The sequence below is a fragment of the Protopterus annectens genome, chromosome 4.part0 (assembly GCF_019279795.1).
Source record: "Protopterus annectens isolate FY-2018-M chromosome 4.part0, PAN1.0, whole genome shotgun sequence".
NCBI classification, from domain to species: Eukaryota; Metazoa; Chordata; order Ceratodontiformes; family Protopteridae; genus Protopterus; species Protopterus annectens.
Window position 1 is genome coordinate 947174895 of NC_056733.1, and position 20449 is coordinate 947195343.

The 20449-nt window shown below is 45.0% G+C and overlaps 1 protein-coding gene across 1 annotated transcript in view; it reads right to left on the reverse strand.

Annotated features, from left to right (window-relative positions):
- The window catches only part of CDK2AP1 (cyclin dependent kinase 2 associated protein 1), a 312826-nt gene extending 309778 nt beyond the window's left edge, over window positions 1-3048 (reverse strand). The window contains exon 1 of the mRNA XM_044068928.1: window positions 2943-3048. Within this exon, the coding sequence (XP_043924863.1) occupies window positions 2943-3014 (72 nt within the window). The 5' untranslated portion in view covers window positions 3015-3048. The remainder of the gene's footprint in view (window positions 1-2942) is intronic.
- Window positions 3049-20449: the final 17401 nt, after the last annotated feature.

Consider the following 20449-nt stretch of genomic DNA (forward strand, 5'->3'; position numbering starts at 1 on the left):
AGGGTACGCTTCCCGTACCTATCCATGCTCCTAGAATCCTTATTAGGAGGATGAATAGACGTTGAAACCTCTGCCACGTCCTGCTGAGTGGCAGATGCCACCACCATAGCATCAACTGGAACACCCTTAGTGAGGAATTCCTTCTGGGGAGGGGCTGAAAGAAACTTATTAGGTCTGGCAGGCACCGGTTCCACTGTATCAGGATGTTCCCACACCCTCCGAGAAAGTAGATCTAATAACTCGAAGGGTGGAGACACCCAGGAGGAGGGGGGCTGGGCCCCGAAGGCCTTGAGGAAGACCGACTCTTCAGCAGTAGGGGCTTTGGACTGCCAATCGCCTCTCTGTCTCAAGATCTCAAGGATATCCAAGAAGGAGACGTCATCCGAGGACGATTTTGGGGACCCCTCCGCATCATCGAGGTCAGTATCTGAAGTGACTGACTCATCTTGGGAATCAACGTGCGTCCTCTTGCACAGTTTCTTCCTTGGGGGTTCATCCGAAGCAGATTCAGAAGGACCCCCCGGAAGAAGGGAACCCTCTAAGGGGGTATCCTCAGGCCCCGGGTCCCCACTGTCGTGGGAAAGAACGTCTCCAAAGGCACCAGTACCAAAAACTTTGGACGGTGAGGTAGAAACCTGCTGAACCGGCAAGGTCATGGCCAGCGCACTCCTCATGGTCTCAAAAGCAGGACCTCCAGAGTCTGCAGAGGGCACTTGCTGAGAGACCACGGCGGTACTGGGAATACCTGCGGCTGATGCTCTGAGGGGAAGACTGGGCATCGAAGAGGCGAGCTCCACAGTGTTGCCCTCGGCCCCCGCCAAGGAAGACCCGGTACCAAACCCTGACACAGAGGACAGGGTAGGAAAGAAGGTCGGAGCAGAGAAACTCCGAGGGGGTCCCTGCTCCGACTGGATGATTCCGCTGCGTTCTACCAGCACCGATTCCAACGGCTCGAAGGGGGTCGGAGGAGGAATCAAATGCATGGAATGGGGAATCTGCTCCGAAGCCGAGTGGGCTGGAGCAGAGATCATTTTAGTAAAAACTGGGGACTGTTACAGCCTCTGGATAACCCTATCCAAATCCGAATCCGACAACCTAGAGGATTTGGAGGAAATAGACTGGGGCCGAGAAGACTTCTGCCTCGGCTCCGATAAAACAGGGGATCGGCTCCGAAAAGGTTCCAACACTATCGGACCCGAGACCGGAACCGTTTGTAAAGGTGTCGGCGCCGAAGGCGGCTCCGGGGCCGAGGGGGAAGAGTCTGAGCTGCACACCTCCAACGGCTCCGAAACCAAAGGAGCCGAAGTAGGTGATTGGCCTCTCGATGCACTAACCTGCGGCTCCGACACCAATGGAGCCGAGGAAAGAGGCACCGAGGCAGACCCTTCAGCCATCGGCTCCAAAGCCATTGGAGCCGAGGAAGAAGAGGTCGATCTATGTTTCTTAGATGTCGGGCCCGACGGGCTGGTCAGAGCCGTCTATCTCTTCTTTTTAGAAGCTGGAGATGAAGCCAACGCTTCCTCAAATGAAGGCTTAATAAGACCTCTAAGTATCAGCTTGTTTTTTCTTTCCTGAAGGACCCTGGAAGAAAAAGCATGACAAACACTGCAAGTATCCTGTAGATGTTTAGGCCCTAAACAGTACACGCAGACAGCATGGCTGTCTGTGATAGACATTTTATAATTACATTTAGCACATTTTTTAAATCCTGATTTCTGCTCCTTAGACATTCTGAACACAGTAGAAACAGATAACAGATAGCTAAAATACACAGAAGTAAACTAATATATATGGGCTAAAGCCCTCTAACTTAAACGGGCTTAGCCCAATACAACAGGTAAAACAAGAACTATTTCAGTCACACAAGAAAATAACCACACAATAAGGGCAAAAGCCCTCTAACTTAAACGGGCCTTGCCCAGTACACTAGAAGCGCGAAAAATATAAAAATTCTAACTTTCACAAAAACTGACCACAAACGCTCACAAAGCTGTTAAAACAGCTGTTTGTTTAAAAACTGACAGAAACCCTAGCCAAAAAGACCAAAAAGGTCAAGAAAATACACTTGGCTCCAACCAAGTAGAGACCACGTCCAGCTTGAAAAGCGGCAAACGAGATCTGGGGAAGCAGGCATGGTGCATTCTGGGATAAGGGGAAGCCCAGCCAATGAGAGACTTCATTCTAGTATATAGTGGTCGAGTCGGAGCCGATGGATCGGCTCAGAACCCATCTGTCATGAATGTAGGCGAGATAGGATCCCATTACATCTATAGTATTCAGAGGGAAGAGAATACTTACTATAGTATTCAGAGGAGAAGAGAATACTTAATATAGTACTCAGAGGGGAAGAGAAGAGAATACTAACTATAGTATTCAGAGGGAAGAGAATACTTACTATAGTACTCAGAGGAGAAGAGAATACTTAATATAGTATTCAGAGGAGAAGAGAATACTTACTATAGTAATCAGAGGTACAAACTGTATGGAAAACATGCAAGAAGAGCTAGATAATTAAAGGGTTTAGCTGCACGGTAAGGGATAATCTAAAGCAAGAATATCAAAGATTAAAAGATTTAAAAGATCCAAAAGATTTTAGATAAGGAGAGTTATAAACTCAGAAATGACTTATCTGCTCAAGAGTAATGGTCACATCTTTCACTAAAAGCAGCAAACGAGATCTGAGGTATTTGGGTTGGTGCATTACAGGTGAGGGAGAAGCTTGAGAGTTTTACGTTGCCATGAAATTTAGCAACAGCTGAGTCGGATCCAACAGATCGGATACAAACCTATTAGTTGAGGATAGAATGAAAACGGACATCAGATCATAACTTTTACATTTGTATTTCTACCTACAAGTAAACCTCACCTATGTGGGTAGTCTCTAAATGCGCACATGCTGATTGAATGCTGCCTTTAAATAAAAAAAAAAAATCACATTTTACCTGTGCACAGCTAAGTGATGATGACCCACAATCATTGACAATGGTTCTGTAAGTTGGTACGGATGTTCCCATGTTGGTGGATGGAGAATGAACATTTCCAACTGTACAAAATGAAAACAGCAACTTACAAACATACCTTCTAAATTAATTATACATACATACATACACCACAAACAAAAAGCAGTTTGCAAACAATGAGAGAATAAGACGATCAACCAATTAACTGTGCATGACAGATCTTTGTGAACAGTTTCACAGGTTCTTCAAATGCCGTAACAGATGAATACATCACACAGTCAGTCAAGCAAGACAATGACATGCAAGGGTATTAAAAAAAAAAAAAAAAAAAAAAAAAAAAGTTGTGTCTTACCATAAGGTTCCATCTGAGTTATCGATCTTCATCTAATCTTGACTTGTGGGTTAAAGTTCTGATCCTTGGAACCAATCTGGCCGTTATAAAGCTTGCGTCAGCCAAACAAAATCTCTCGAGCTGCTAGTCTACCTACAATGCACTTTTCTACAATACCTCAGATAGAGTTTGCAATCATGCAGAAAAAGGAAGTTCTATAGCTCATTACATCTGTGTAACGCCTCCAAGTGCATCTGCAGTTAACTCCTACTGATGCCTTTAGACGTCGAATATTGCTTGTTCATATTTGTATCAATTCCAAAACCATTCCATGTACAAGGTTTTAAAAGATTTCATCTTAAAGCTTACACAATGGCAAACAACTGCATTAATATTTGACCTCTCTCTAGTGCAGGTAAATAGGTATTAACTGTTGTTTTTATGATATTAATTTATATAAACATAACTTTCACATTTTTCAAAATATCTCAAGCAAGTAACAGCAGGAACTCCTTGGACTCATTTGAAAGCTGTTAACTAGATCAATAAAGTGCTGCTGACAGTATACGTATAACTTGAATGGTCACAGAGATATTTTACGTTGTTTACAAAATATTACAAATGTAATAGGTACTGTGTTTACTGCGATTCATAAAATTTGGTTCAAGACTTGGAACCTGAAGAATACTACTATAAAATAGTTTGTGCTGAAGACTTTGCCATTTACACTTCTTTCATTAACTCCTATGGATCGAGAGATATGAACATTTGTTTGATTGAAATGTGAGGACATAACTTGATTCTATCAAAAGGCTTAAGCTTCGCCCATTGGAAGTTACAGTGCAAACTTCCTGAGCTCCATTGGAGTGAATATGATGGAAGCCTAGTCCAAGATATACCTAACAATAAGAACCCAGGATAGGATGTTGCTCCACCAGAAGTCTAAAGGAGGGGGCAGGCAGGAGGGATGCAAAAAAAGATGAAGATCGACAACACAGATGGAATGCTATTGTAAAACATAACTTCTTTATCTAATGTTGTCAATCTTCATCTACTCGACTTGTGGGACAGAGTCCCCAGCTACCTTAGATCCTGGGTGGCCTCAAGGAAGAATACCCTTGAGAACCACAGAACCAAAAGAGGCTCTCCCTTGCTTTCAATCTGTAATGAGTAATAAAGTTATGCAAATTAGCCCACATTGCAGCTGCAAAATTTCTGACATGGAGGCTTTGGAATGAAACACAGCCGAGCCGATGTTGCCATAGATCTGGTAGAACATGCTTTGTCTGGCAAAGGAAGCTTCATGTTAAGTTTCTCGTAAATGAAAGAGATGCAATTTCTTAACCACTTGGACAGAGCACCTTGGATACTGGATTGCCCAAAGTCGCACTGGCAAAGGACAGAAATAATTGATCTGACCATCTAAAATAGTTTTTTCCTATTAAGGTAGAAATGTAACTGCCTGTGTACATCCAGAAGGTGCAGGTAGCACTCGCCTTTATTTGAAATTTTTTTAAAGAATATAGGCAAGACTACAGATTGGTTGATACTGGTCTCTGATATCACTTCCGAGAGAAAAGTAGTGATCATTCTGAGAAACCCTCTGTCTCTGTGGAAAACTAAGTATGGTGCTTTGGAGCATAAAGCCGATAATTTGGAGACTCATCTCGCTGAAGTGACAGCTATAAGGAACAATGTCTTCCAAGAAAGGAATTTTAAGTCACAAGTCGCTGCAGGTTCAAATGGAGGTGAAGTAAGCAACTTAACACAAGAGTTAGATCCCATGGTGGAAGAGGGTCTTTGAAAGGGGGCTTTAAGCGGATTATACTCTTTAGAAAAACCTTTCAAAGTCTGTGATTAATTAAAGGTTGATCTCCAATACCATTATGGAAATCTGAAATAGCTCGTTTACTAAAGATGGTAGTTAGAAACTCCAGAATCATTTTTACCAGCACTGTAAAGGGGTCTAGACCATTGTCAGAGTCCCAAACAGAAAATCTCTTCCATTTCCTAAGGCAGAGACTCCTGGTGGATGGTTTGTGGGATGCCATCAAAATGTACTGCACAGGAGAAGGGATACCATTATGCCTGGTGACTGCCAGAATTGGAGAACCAAAGCAGTTAGCTTGAGAGTCTGCAGACTGGGATGCACTAGTCCCTGGGGGTGGGACAAAAGATGCGGATCTGGGTCCAGAATCCAAGAGCAGTGTAGTAGATTAGGCCAGATGTAGGGAAACCATATCTGTCGAGCCAGTAGGGAGCAATAAGGATCACTTTGCTCCTCAGCCAAGCTGCTTTCTTGAGAAAAAGAGGGATCAGATGGAGGGGGAAAAAGGCATCTCTGGGGGACTTCCCCTGAGGTGGAATTAGGGCAAAGTAGCTTCTGCACTTCTTGTTTTGGGGTGAAGCAAACCAGTTGTAACAAAGTTGGCCCCAATGAAGGAAGATCTCCTTCGCGACTGTGGAGTTCTGAGCCCACTCGTGAGGCATGAGGATGCATCTGCTCAGTTTGTCGGCTATCACGTTTGAACTCCCCGGGATGTGTGTTGCTATCAGAAAGCAGTTGGAAGTTATAGCCCACTGCCACACTCGAAGGACTTTTCGACACAATGGATAGGATTTGGTTCCCCCCCCCCCATTTGTTGATGTACCAGACTACAAACATGTTGTCCAACTGTATAGCTATCATTCCTTGAGGTGAGGCAGAGTGGAATGCTTGCAACGCCAGAAGCACTGCTCTTAACTTTAGAACACTGATATACAAATTGGTCTCAAAGGGGGATCAAATGCCTTGGACTGTCTTCCTGAGATAATGCCCCCCCCCAACTGCATCTGGGAAGCATCTGTGGTCACTATGGCCTTGGGCTGAGAAGAAACAAAGGGATGGCCTAGAAGATTTTCCTGTGAGTGCACCCACCAGGATAAGTGGTTCTTGCATCGACTGTATATAAAACCAAATGGTTCATGGGGTGGGTTAGAATTGGAGAAGTCTCATGTGATACCTTGTCAATGGAACCAATGTGATCGCTGCTACCATGGAACGCAATGCCTGCAGAATTAGATAAGCAGGAGTTTTGTCCGAGTGAAGAACAGGAAAGATCTGCGACTGAATCTTCTGTAATCTAAGAGAGTGTTGAGGCAAGCTCCGATAAATTCTGTGTCCTGTATGGGAGTTGAGATTTTTTGTAGGATTGACCATTATGCCCAACTGAAGGGCTAGATTCAGAATGTAGTCTGTAGTTTGTAGAAGTAGATGCCTGGTGGGAGCGGTGAGGAGCCAGTCAAAGTAAGGAAACACTCACAATCCGTGCAGCCTCAGATGTGCTGTGACCGCTGTCATACATTTGTTGAACACCCTGGGGGCTGTGATGAGACCAAAAGGCAGCACTCTGAATTGGAAATGACAGGCTCCCATTTGGAATCGGAGAAATTTTCTCGGTCGTTTGTCTACCTTTATATGGTAATACGTGTCTTAAAAGTCGACAGAGCACATCCAATAGTCTTTCTCTAGGAAAGGGAGAATTGACTGAACCGTGACCATCCAGAATTTTACTTGGACGAACTTGTTCAGAACACTGAGATCCAAAATTAGCCTCCAGTTCCTGTTTTTCTTTGACACTAAAAAGAATCTAGAGTAAAATCTGGATCCTAGTTGGTCTGGTGAGACTTCTTGGATGACTCTTTTCTAGCAGGTTTTGTATCTCTATTGCTGCTTGAACTACCTGACTGTCAGAACATCAGGGAGTCTTGGGGGTATCTAGGGTGAAGGGAATTAGATAACCTCTGGAGATGATCCTTAGCACACAGGCATCAGTAGTTATGGGTCAACAGGCATTTCGGTGACAGGAAAATCTTCCCCCCCGACTGCTTACAGAGGTGAGCAATCAGGCTGCCATTCAGGAGCACTGACAGGGTTGACCAGAAACAGAGTCCCTGGAACCCTGATTCTGTGGACCATCTCTGCCTTTGGGATGGCATCTTCCACTATAACTCCCCCCCTCTGCCCCGAGGGAAGTCTGAGACACCTGTGTCCTGGAAGGGCTTCTGGAACTGCATTTTACCACTCCTTTGATTCCTGGAGTAGGATCGCTGAGGAGTGGAAAAATGTACGTCCACAGCAGACAAAGTCTTTCCATCCTTTCCACACTGGGACAGTTTCCTTTACTTTGGACAGCAGACAAAGTCTTTCCATCCTTTTCACATCTGGACAGTTTCCTTTACTTTGGGACCAAACAAGGAGGACCCATCAACGGGGGCATTGACACAGAAAGCCTTGAATTTCCGCAAACTCGCACAGGTGCATCCAACCGTGTCTCCGAATTGCAACACTTGAAGCTGCTGACCTGCTCACTCCTTTGGCTGCATGCGCAATAAGCTTCAGGGATGAATTTGAAATAGACTCCAAGGTAGCTAGTTGGGAGGCCACTTTTTCCTGGACCCCCTCAGCCACAGCTCCTGCCAGGGTATCGGACAGCTCCTTGACCAGATCCCTCTGGAACCTTGTGAAGTGTGCCAAGAAGTTCAAAGACCTGCTTCCCAAATCTGCCCATTATACTGAATTCACAGTTTGGGGGATGGACAGCAGAACTTTCCTCTGCTATTTTTTTTTCGTGGCGGATGCTACCACAATGGCATCGAATACTAAGCTTTTAGCCCAATGTGGGTGGTCTTCTGGAGCAGTAAGGATTTTGTCCGGACTCCTGGGAACTCGTTCCACAGCATCAGGAATCTTCCAAGCCCGCTGAGCAATTAGTTTAATCAAATCGTCAGCAGGCGGGTCACTCAGGAGTTAGATGGGCATGCAAAGGCCTGCAAGTACACAGATTTCTCTGAGGAAGGGTCTTTGGACTTCCAATCACCCCTCTGTTTTAGGATCTCTAGAATGTTTCCAAAGGAGTCATCTTCCAGGGGTGACAGAGGGAAACCGCCCCTTTCACTGACATCCATGTCTTCTGTGACAGATTCTTCAGGAGAATCAAGGTGTTTCCTCTTACACAATCTCTTCCGATGGGGCTCCTCAGTTGGGACATCTGAGGAGGACTTGGAAGAGGAAGTGCCTTTAGAATGCAAATCTTGTGAGCATGGTGTACACTGTCCACGGGTAGAGGTTGGTGGTTGAACTGAAGTACAGTTATGTACACTTACCATAAATGTAAATGTTTGAGTGTGTTCACTGTTGCAGTCATCACATTTGGGTTATCTGCTTGCAGTACCCCTCAGTCGGCCTGATTAACAGTCTTTGGTCCTGCGTCGGTTGCTCTCTCTTCCGAGATGTCAGGTTGTCAGGGGTATAAAACATGCAGCCGACGCCATTACATCAGTTTTTCTTGCCCCAGATGTCAGGTGCCCCCCTAATGGGAAGCAATTAAATATATAAATATACAAGGATACAACTCCAACAAAAAAGCAAATACACCAAAAAGCTTTTAAGCATAGTAAAGGAAAGTCAGGAGGCTGGAGGGAGGGGTAACCAGGACTGCAACAGTGAAGACACTCGAACATCTACATTTATGGTAAGCGTACACAACTGTACTATGTTCTTCATGTTTCACTGTTGCAGTCATCACATTTGGGTAGATTCCCAAAGCTAAGGTTGGGAGGAGGAATTTAAATAGCATGAGGACCAGCTATAAGGCCTTGCAAGACTGCAGTGGCAAAGCTAGCTCTGGATTTAGAGAAAACTGGCAAATGATAATGCTTGGTGAAAGTATGTACAGAACTCCAGGTAGCAGCTTCTAGGATGTCCCTGGTAGGGATGCCTCTGAGAAAGACAGTAGAGGTAGATGCAGCCCTGGTTGAGTGAGGTCTGATTCCCTGTGGGATAGGATTTCCATGGTGCTTATAGCAGAAATGAATGCAATGGCCTATCCATTTAGAAATGGTTTGCTTTGAAATAGCCTTCCCCCTCTGCCCCTGCAGCAAATGCCACCAGCAGTTCAGATTTCTTTTGAGGTTTAGTCCTGTCCAAGTAGGATCTAAGTTGTCTGTGCACATCTAAGGAATGCAGTATCCATTCCCCTTTGTTCTGTGGATTAGGAAAGAAGGCTGGCATATGAATGGACTGATTAAGAGCCACAATGGATACCACCTTGGGCATGAAGGATGAAATGGTTCTGAGAGACACCATGTCCACATGAAAGATGATGAAAGGCTCCACTGCCATAAGGGTCTGTAATTCACATACCCTTCTTGCTGAAGTGATTGCTAAAAGGAAAGCTGTTTTCCAAGAAAGAAATTTTAAATCTGCAGTAGCAGCTGGCTCGAAAGGAGGAAGAGTGAGTTTCTCCAAGACAAAGTTAAGGTCCCATGCTGAGGTTGGAGCTCTCCTGGGTGGTCTTAAATTTTTGGCCCCTCTGAGGAGCTGCTTGAGCAGTGGATGAGAGAAGAGGGGTGGTTCTGTGTTATAATGTGCTGAAATGGCTGAGGCATGAATTTTGATGGAGGAAAAAGACAGGCCCTTGTGAAGAATCTCAGTTAAGTATTGTAAAATCTGAGGTAAAGTAAGCGCTGCTGTGCTCATCTCTTGAGACTGGTTCCAGGCACAGAATCTTTTCCATTTTTCAGCATAAGATTTTCTAGTATTAGGCTTCCTTGCCTCTAAAATGATATCCATCACAGGTTTACTGAGGGATGGTAAAGGAGAGATTAGTTAATTAGCCAGGCTGCTAGGTTCAGTGTTGGAAGCTGAGGGTGCAGAATCTGGTTCTCCTGCTGAGACAACAGGGAAAGAGTCTGAGGCAGGTGCCATGGGGCCAACCGTGACACACTGCGCAAGAGGGGGTACCAGTGTTGGTGTGGCCAGTGTGGTGCAATCAAAATCGTCCTTGGTTTGTCCTGTTTGATCTTTAGTAGTACTTTGGAGAGCAGAGGGGAAGGCATAGACTGATAGGTTTTTCCAGCTGAAGAAGAGAGCATCCACATTCCAAGCTTGTTTGTAGGGAGTCCTTATGCAAAATTTGTCCAATTGGTAGTTCTGGGGGGAAGCAAACAGGTCTATATCTGGGCTCCCCCATTTGCTTGTCAACATGTTGAAAATCCTTGGTTCCAGTTTCCACTCGTGTGGGTCCATGAGGTTTCTGCTTAGCCCGTCTGCCAGTGTACTTAATTTCCCTGGCAGGAATTGAGCTTGTAGATGCACCTGGTAGCTCAAGGCTGTGTTCCACAATGCCATGGCTAGTCTGCAGAGGGGGTAAGAATGTATACACTTCTGCTTATGTACCACATAACAGTGGTGTTGTCCGTCTTTACCATTAGTTGTCCTGTACACCTAACATTTCTTTTTTATTGATATGCAGGTGCATTTGACTTGGGTTCCATTTGCCCTGAATGCACTTCCCTGCCAGGTGAGCCCCCCCCCCCCCCATGCATAGTCTGTTAGGGTTTGGGCGGCAGGGAGTAGTGTGAATGGTAGTCCCTTGTTTTGGTAGCAGGCCTTTGCCCACCAAAGGAACTTTAGGCGTAGGCAAGGTATGATAGGAATCATAGCTTCTAGATCCTGAGAATGTTGACACCATTGGCTTTTTAGATACCATTGTAGTTTCCTCATATGCAGTCTTGCATATGGAATTAGAAGAATGCAGGAGGCCATGAACCCCAAGGCTTGCAGTATTTGCCTTGCAGATGGCAGGGTTTTTGTGGCCACTTGTTTGAAGTAGGTTGTCAAATGAATTTGTTTCTCTGGCATGAAGAAAGCTATCTGGGAAGTTGTATTCAAGCTTGCTCCCAGGAATATAATTTGGTGGCAGGGTACCAGGTGTGATTTCTTTTCGTTTACGGTGTACCCCAGACAAGTTAGCACCCTTTGTACAAAGGCCAGATGATTCAAAAGTATATCCTGGCTTTCTGCCTGAATTAGACAGTCGTCCAGGTATGGGAATATTTGAATATTTCTTTGCCTGCAAAATGCAATAACTGGAGCTAGGCACTTTGTGAATACACTGGGCGCAGTAGATAAACCAAAGGGCAGTGCAGAGAACTGACTGTGTGTAGCCTGCTTTGAAGCATAGTTATCTTCTGCAAGATTCCCTGATTGGGATGTGCAGGTATTCTTCTTTTAAATCTAGCGTTGCCAACCAGGCATCTTTGCCTAGCATAGGAAGCAACTGGTGAAGAGTCAGCATCTTGAATTTTGGAATCACCAAAAAAGTGTTTAGAGTAGGCAGGTCCAGGAAGGGATGCCATGAATTGTGTTTTCTGGGTACCAGGAAAAGTCTTGAGTAGAAACCTTATCCCTTTTCCTCTTTTGGTACCAACTGAACAGCCCCCATGTTTAAGAGAGAAAGTACTTGCTTTTGGGCCTCTGTCCACTGATTTGGGGGTAGATCTGGTCACCCGCTTGGTGTTGGCAACGTGTGGAAGTGAAATCTATATCCCTGGGACACTATTTATAACCCATTTGTCCTGGGTAATGAGTTCCCAGTTCATTGCATGAAAAGCAATCTTTCCCCCCAAAGGGGCAGTCAGTTGATAAGTGCTTGGAAGTTTTAAAAAAAAAAGTAATTGAGACAGTTTACCACAGAGGGGTTTGATTACTCCCAGATTTGGAAGGGGAGGCCCCCCACTGCTTAGTCCTGTGCATACCCTGGGACTGCAGCCTGGGAGCTCTCCTGGATCTGGGTTTGGACTGAGAAGGTCTTGGAAGAGACAGGAAAGGACCAATTCTTGGAAGGCCAATGCCTACTAAATCTTGGAGGTCGTACTTGTAAAAAAATAAGTTTGCATAGATTTAGCCTTTTCTTCCATCTTTTTAAGAATGTCTGCCTTGTTGCCAAACAGGCGGTCCTGGTTTAGGGGAGCATCCAGTAATTTTGCTTTCACATGACCTGGTAGGGATTGCTCCTTAAGCCAAGCATGCCTTCTAAGTACAGACCCAGTTACAGCAGCCCTGCAAGATGCCTCTAGAGAGTCAAAACCACACTGCAAAGTATGTTTTCCAACTTGTTCAGCTGAATGCAATGCATCCTGTAAATCCTTATTTTAATCACAATCAGGAATCAACATAATTTTCTGTTTAAGCAATCCAATAATATGCTGCTGATTACTTTAACATATGAAACTGGCAGTTTAAGGGCTCTAATGGCCAAAGTTGCAGAAGTGTATACCTTTCTACCCCATCTATCCAGCGCCGTGGAGTCTCTATCAGAGGGGGTAGGACTTTTGGCAGTAGTAGCTTTAATGCCCTTGCGCCCCTGTGAAATGGTCTCAGGATCAACAGTAGGATTTTTAAAAAGGAACTTGAGAGTCAGGGACCCTGTAATATCTATCAGGTTTTCTGGGAGCAGAAGGTAGAGTCAGGGGCCAAGCAAGATTCTGCAAATGCATCAACAATGACTAGTACAGGAGGTATGGCTAAAGGCCTGTGCTGGGGCAGGAGTAAGAAATCCCTAAGCCTCTTTTTAGAATAAGAGAAATCCTGTATGTATCAGACAAACAGAATAAGAGAAATCCTGACTTCCAACGAAAATGTTCCGAGAGTATGCAAGGTTTCGCCAAAAGAGAAATCCTTTGGGAGGAAGCAGATGGAATAGAGTCCTCAGCATCAGAATCCTCATAGGTAGATCAGGGTAAATTCTGGTCATCAGAGGAAACAGAAAATTCAGAATCCTGGTCAGAAGTATCATAAACAAACTCAGTCCTAGGTCTCTTAGCGGGGGAAGGTTGGCTTCTCCTGATTAAAGTAATAAGGTCTTCAGCCATTCTTATCATTTGTTTTCTAGGCATAGAGGCCTGACCATGCAGTCTGGGCGTCAAGTTTTCTAGGCATGGTTCGAGATTTAGGCCTTGAAGAAGATGGCATCGGTTTAATATGCAAGTCAGTAGGCCTGAATACATCCTCAGAAGCCAGTGCCTGTACAGTGGCTCCGGACCCATCCAAGGTAGAGACATCCACAGGTTCCACAGCTGAAGCATCTCGCTGCATACCGGACTCCGAATGGGTCTCAGTAGAGGCCTGCGAATCAGAAGTAGCGGGTATCAGGGGCTGCGAAAGTGTCTCACTGAGTACCAGTGAACTGGCGACTGGCTTCGGAGAAGCGTTGTCGGCAGCTTTAGACTTAGGCGGCCTGTCTCTGTCTATCTTTGCATTTTTTCGGAATGTCGGTAGTCGGATGGCTGACCGAAGACATATCAGGATAATTGAACCGAGCACCAAAATATTTAGAAGTGTAAATATGGCGATGATGGATAGTTCGTGGTTTAAATAAGGCACAAAACCGACAGAGGTAACGTCGTGGTCAGGACCTAAGCAAGGAATACAGTACGAATGAAAATCTTTATGAGGTATTTGCTTTCCGCAAGTTATGCAATTATTTAGTTTTACTGACATCGGTTAAGAGAAAGAAAGTGTTTCCCCAACGGGCTGCTTAGCTTTTAGTTGAAGACTTCGGTTTTGAAACTCGAAAACGAAAATTTCAGGAGTCGGCCGACCGGCACTTGAGAACTGCTTCTGCTAAGGCATCGCACGGCAAGAAAGACTGGTGTAATGGCATCGGCTGAATGTTTTATACCCCTGACAACCTAACGTTATGGAAGAAGAGACAGCAACCGACGCAGGACCCAAGACTTTAATCAGGCTGACTGAGGGCTTCTGCAGTTGTGTCTTCTTCTGGCTTTTCCCAGTTAGGGGTCGCCACAGCGGATCACTGTCCGTTCATGATTGGCAGTGGAGTTTTACAGTGTCGAGTTTCCAGCCCGGCGCCCAACCTTCCACAGAAGGCACACACATGCACACCTGGGGCCAATTTAGTGTGTCCAATCCACCTACAGCATGTCTTTGGGATGTGGAAGGAAATCGGAGCACCCAGAAGAAACCCAGGAAACCACAGGGAGGACATGCAGACTCCGCACAGAGGGCACCCCAGCCGAGGATCGAACTGGAGAACCTCTTGCTGTGAGGCGGCAATGCTAACCGCTGCACCACCGTGGCTGCTCGGCTTCTGCAGTTGTGTACCTACCATAAATGTAGATGTTAGAGTGTATTCACTGTTGCAGTCATTACAATTGGGTTATCCTGCTGGCAGGCTACCCGCAGTCTGCCTGAATTCCAAAGTCCTGGTCCGGCATCGGTTGCTGTCACCTCCTCCCTGACGTCAGTGCGCCAGGGGTATAAAAGATGCAGCTGACACCATTTTCTTCAGTTTTTCTTGCCCCAGATGTCAGGTGCCCCCAAAAGGGTAGGCTAATTTATGCCAATAAACATGCATGCAGTAAAGTAAAACTCTTCCTTCATCTACAAGCAAATACACCACATAGGTTGTATAGAATAGAAAAGTACAGATAAGTCCCAACAAAGGAAAGGGGGATGGTGGGAGGGTAACCTGGACTGCAACAGTGAATACACTAGAACATCTACATTTATGGTAGGTACACAACTGTACTATGTTCATCGTGTTTCACTGTTGCAGTCATTACAATTGGGTTGAATCCCAAAGCTAAGGTTGGGCGGCTGTGGCTAAACAGGATTAGGAGAGGCTATGAGGCCCTGCAGAACTGCAGTGGCAAAGCCTGCCCTGGATTTAGAGTAGAGAGATAAGTTATGGTGCTTTGTAAAAGTGTGCATTGAACTCCAAGTTGCAGCCTCCAAGATGTCTTTGGTTGGCACTCCTCTGAGAAAGGCTGCTGAAGTGGCTGCTGCTCTGGTTGAATGTGGCCTAATGCCCTTAGGCACTGATTTGCCATGCTGTGAATAGCAGAAACGAATGCAGTAGCCTATCCACTTTGAAATAGTCTGCTTTGAGATGGCTTTTCCTTGTGATCCTGCAGCATACGCCACTGAAGTTGTTCAGTCTTTCTGAAAGCGTTGGTTCTGTCCAAGTAGAAGCGTAGTTGCCTGTGAATTTCCAAAGAATGTAGAAGTCTCTCACCCTTATTCTGTGGGTTTGGATAAAAGGTAGGCAAATTAATTGTTTGATTCAGGGCCACACTGGACACTACCTTAGGCATAAATGTTGGGTTTGTCCTCAAAGAAACCCTGTCAGGATGGAAAATGATAAATGGTTCCACAGCCATGACTGCCTGCAACTCTGGGACTCATCTTGCAGAGGTTATTGCTAGGAGCAGAGCTGTTTTCCAGGATAAGAATTTTATATCAGTTCTAGAGGCTGGCTCAAAAGGAGGCAGTGTGAGTTTTTCCAGGACATAATTGAGGTCCCATGCAGGTACTGGTGCTCTCCTTGGAGGTCTTATTGTCTTTGGCCCCTCTGAGGTACTGCCTTAGTAATGGATGAGAAAAAAATAGGTGGTTAGAGTACTGTAATGAGCTGAAATGGCAGAGGCATGAATCTTAATTGATGAAAAGGATAGGCCTTTGTCCAGCATCTCAGTTAAATATTGCAAAATCTGTGGAATATTTGGTACAATCGTGTCAATTCCTTGTGCCTGGTTCCAAGCACAGAATCTCTTCCACTTTTCTGCATAAGATTTTCTGGTGCTAGGCCTCCTGGCCTCCAAAATAACATCCATCACTGCTTTAGAGAGAGGTGTGTTTTGAATGGTTACATTATCAGTCATGCTGCCAGATTTAAGGTCCTGAGTTGGCTGTGCAGGATCTGTCTTGTTGGGTCAATAAGTGAGGAATTTGAGGTAATGTCCAGGCTGGGCATTGAGGCAAGTTCTTCAGGATTGGGTACCAGTGCTGGCAGGGCCAGTCTGGGGCAATCAGTTTCATTTTTGGCTTCTCCTGTCTGACCTTTAGGAGTACCTTGGGGAGGAGAGGCAGTGGAGGAAAGGCATATACTGTTAAGTTTTTCCATCTGAATGATAGAGCATCCACTTTCCATGCTTGCTTGTGATTAAGTCCTTGTGTAGAATCTCTGTAGTTGGCAGTTGTGAGGGGAGGCAAATAGGTCTATGTCCGGGCATCCCTAGTTCCTTGTTATCATGCTGAAGACTTGTGGATCCAATTTCCACTCGTGGGGATCCATTAGGTTTCTGCTTAGTCTGCCAGAGAATTTATCTTTCCTGGCAGGTATTGTGCTTGCAGATGTACTTGGTAAGTCAATGCTGTGTCCCACAAAGTCATGGCTAGTCTGCAGAGGAGGTAGGAATGTGCATCTCCCTGCTTGTTTATGTACCACATGACTGTAGTATTGTTCATCTTTATCAATAGTGGTCCTGGATGAAGTAAATCCTTGAAGGCTGTCAGGGCATTTTGAACAGCTAGCATCTCTTTTTGATTGATATGTAGATGCATTTGGCTTGCGGGCCATGTGCCCTGAATACATCTTCCTGCCATATGTGCCCCCCAGGTATAATCTGATGCATCTGTTGTTAATGTCTGCCTGGCTGTGGGTAAAGTGAAAGGCTGTCCCTTGTTGTGGTGACAGGCCTTTACTCACCATCGAAACTCCTGTTGCAGGCAGGGAATGAGGACAATTATTGTTTCCAGGCTGTGGCAATGTTGAGTCCAAACACTTTTTAGATACCATTCTAGTTTCCTTATATGCAGTCTTGCATATGGAATTAGCACAATGCAGGATGCCATGAACCCAATTCTTGCAGATAACTGGGTCTTTGTTGCCAACATTTTGAAATAAGTAGTCAGTTGTCTGTCTGCCGTGAGATAAGCCATCTGGGCAGTTGTATTTAAGCTTGCACCCAGGATTATTATCTCTTGTGAGGGTACTAGTTTTGATTTCTTTTTGTTTACTGTGTACCCTAGGCATGTTAGTAATCTTTTTACAAACGCCAGATGCTGTAGTAGAAATGTCCTTGTTCTCTGCTTGAATAAGGCAGTCGTCTAAGTAAGGATATATTTGTATTCCTCTTTGTCTGCAAAATGCAATTACTGGTGCCAGGCATTTTGTGAAGACCCTGGGCACAGTAGATAAGCCAAAGGGTAGTGCAGAGAATTGGTAGTGCATTAAGCCAGCTATAAATCTGAGGTATCTTCTGCATGAGTGTCTGATTGGGACATGCAGGTATGCCTCTTTTAGGTCTGAAGTCACAGGCCATGCCAACATGGGCAGATGTTGCTGCAGAGTCAACATTTTGAAATACCCAGAAATGTGTTTAGAATAGACAGGTCCAGGCATTGTCCTTTCTGGGCACCAAGAACAGTCGAGTAAAATCCTAGTCCCTAGTCTTGCTGTGGTACTGGCTGAATGACCCCCATGTCCATGAGGGATGAAACTTGTTTTTGTGCCTCGGCCCATTGATTGTGTGGCAGGTGTGGCATTCCGTTTGCCCTTGGCAGGGTGTGAAAATGGAACGTGTAGCATTGTGACACTATATTTAAGACCCATTTGTCTTGGTTGATGATGTGCCAATTTTGTGAAACAAGTGCTAGTTTTCCCCCTAAAGGAGCTGCCAGAAGATAAGTTCTTGGTGCTGGCAGAGGAAAATCATTGAGACTGTTTCCTGTATGGCTGTGATTTATCTTCTCCGCTTTTGGAGGTAGAAGCGCCCCATTGTTTAGACCTGTATGGGCCCTGGGGCTGGGATCTGCCTCTGGGGCGTCTGTATCTGCCTCTTTGTGGCCTGTCTGACACTGGAAAGACCAATTCTTTGCAGGCCAGTTCCTGCTAAATCTGGGAGGTTGTAAATTTAAGAAATCCTTGACTGTTTGCATAGATTTAGCTTTGTCCTCCATTTTCTTCAACACCTCTTCTGACTTAACACCAAACATGGTATCATGCTGTAATTTTCTTTGTTTTCTGCACATTCAGAATTTGTCAACATTTTCTGTTTAAGTAGAGACATAAGATATTGCTGATATTTAAGCATATGAAACTGACAATTTAAGGCCCTAACAGCCAAGGTAGCAGAAGTGTAAATCTTTTTCCCCCATCTGTCCAGGGCCCTTGAATCCCTATCAGAGGGGATAGGGTTTTTTGCAGTGGACGCCTTGACCCATTTGGGACCCTGAGATATAGTTTCTGGGTCAGCAGCAGGGTTTTTATAAAGAAATTTATGTGAATCAGGAACCCTGTAGTATCTGTCTGGCTTAACAGGAGCTGGAGGTAAAGAGTCAGGAGTGAGACTGGACTCTACAAATACATCTACAATGTCTAAAACAGGAGGAATAGCAAGGGGCCTGTGCTGAGGTAGTAAAAGAAAATCTCTGAGCCTTTTCTTAGATTCTGAGTAATCTTGGCTCTCCCAGTGGAAATGCCCCCTCATAGTATGCAGGGTCTCCCCAAAAGAATAATCCTCAGGAGGAGAGGCTGAAGGGATAGATTCTTCAGCATCAGAATCCTCATAGGGAGGAAGAGAGTTATTCCTGTTCTGAAGAGGAGTCAGAGGAAATGGAAACCTGATCTGAAGATTCGTATTCTGTCTCTTGCCTAGGCCTGGGATGGGAACCCCTGATCAAAATAATTAGGTCTTCGGCCATTTTAGGCATCTGTTTTTTTTTTAAAGTATGGAGGCCTAACCAGGGAATGTTGTACTTGTTTCTTTGTCTTTAGAGGTGCTTTAGTCTTTGCCTTTGAAGCTAAGTCGTTTTCACATATAACTGTGTAGGCCTGAAAACACCCTCAGAAGCCGATGCCTGCTCAGCGGCTCCGGATCCATCTGAGGGAATATTTTCCAAGGGTCCAATACCTTGAGTTTTAAGCGGCCTAGTCGGCTCCACGTGGGAGTTGGAAGCGGCCTGTGGCTCTGAGGTAGTGGGCGAGAAGGGCTGCAAAAGCGCCTCACTGAGAACCGGCGACTGGCTTCTGGAAGCCTCGTCAGTTTTGGACCTCGGATGCCTGTCCTTTTCTTTTTCTTTGCGCTTTTTATAAATTCCGGTAGTTGGCTGTTCCGACGGCATTATATAATTAAATCTTCTGCCAAAATAATGGAATGCAAAATCGTACCTACGCTTAATAGTGCGTTGGTTAAATCTAGCACAAAACCGACAGCTAGCAACGTTGTGGTCAGGGCCTAGGCAAGGAATACAGTAAGAATGAAAATCCTTATGAGGTATTTGCTTCCCACAAGAAATACAATTATTAACTTTTTCTGACATCGGTCTGGAGCAAGAAAAAAGTTTCACCAACGGTGTACTTAGCTTTAATGAAGACTTCAGATCTGAAATTCGAACTTGAAAATCTCAGGAGTCGGCTGACTGGCATTTGCGAACTGCTTTTGCTTTGGTCACCGTGCGGCAAGAAAGACTTAAGAAAATGGCATCAGCTGCATCTTTTATATCCCTGGCGCACTGATGTCAGGGAGGAGGCGACAGCAACTGACGCCGGACCACGACTTTGGAATTCAGGCCGACTGCGGGTACCCTGCCAGCAGGATAACCCAATTGTAATGACTGCAACAGTGAAACACGATGAACATCAGTCGAGTAAAAACCTTGTCCTTTTTCCTGTTCTGGTACTGTTTGAATGGCCCCCATATCCATGATGGACGTAACCTGTTTCTGTGCCTCTGCCCATTGATTTTTTGGCAGATCTGGCCAACCATTTGCCATTGGCAGAGTGTGAAAATGGAATTTGTATCCATGTGATACGATGTTTAGTACCCACTTATCCTAGGTTATTAACTGCCAATTTTGAGCAAAAAGTGCTAATTTTCCCCCATGGGTGCTGCCAAAAGATAAGTGCTTGGTGTAGGCAGAGGGAAGTCATTGGGACTGCTTTCTGTAGGTTTGTGCTTCATCTCCTCCAGATTTGGAGGTGGAAGCACCCCATTGCTTTGACCTGTATGAGTCTTGAGGCTGGTATCTGGAACCCTTAGGTTAGGGTGGATTTGCCTCTGAGCTCTGTCTGACACAGGAAAGGACCAATTTTTTTGTAGGCCAGTGTCTACTGAATCTTGGTGGCTGCACTTGTAAGAAGTCTTTAGCAGTTTGCATAGTCTTAGCTTTGTCTTCAATTTTCTTTAAAACCTCTTCTGCCTTAATACCAAACAGAAAATCATGCTGTAAAGGAGCATTTAGCAATTTAGCTTTAACATGATCAGGCAAATTTTGTTCCTTTAACCAGGCATGCCTCTTAATCACAGATCCAGTAACTGAGGCCCTGCAAGGAGGCCTCTAAGGAATCAAAACCACATTGCAAAATATGCTTTCCAACTTATTCAGCTGCAAGCAAGAATTCCTGCAATTCTTTATTTCCTGCACATTCTGAAATCAACATCATTTTCTGTTTTAGCAATCCCATAACCTGTTGTTGGTACTTAAGCATATGAAATTGACAGTTTAAGGCCCTGATTGCCAAGGTTGCAG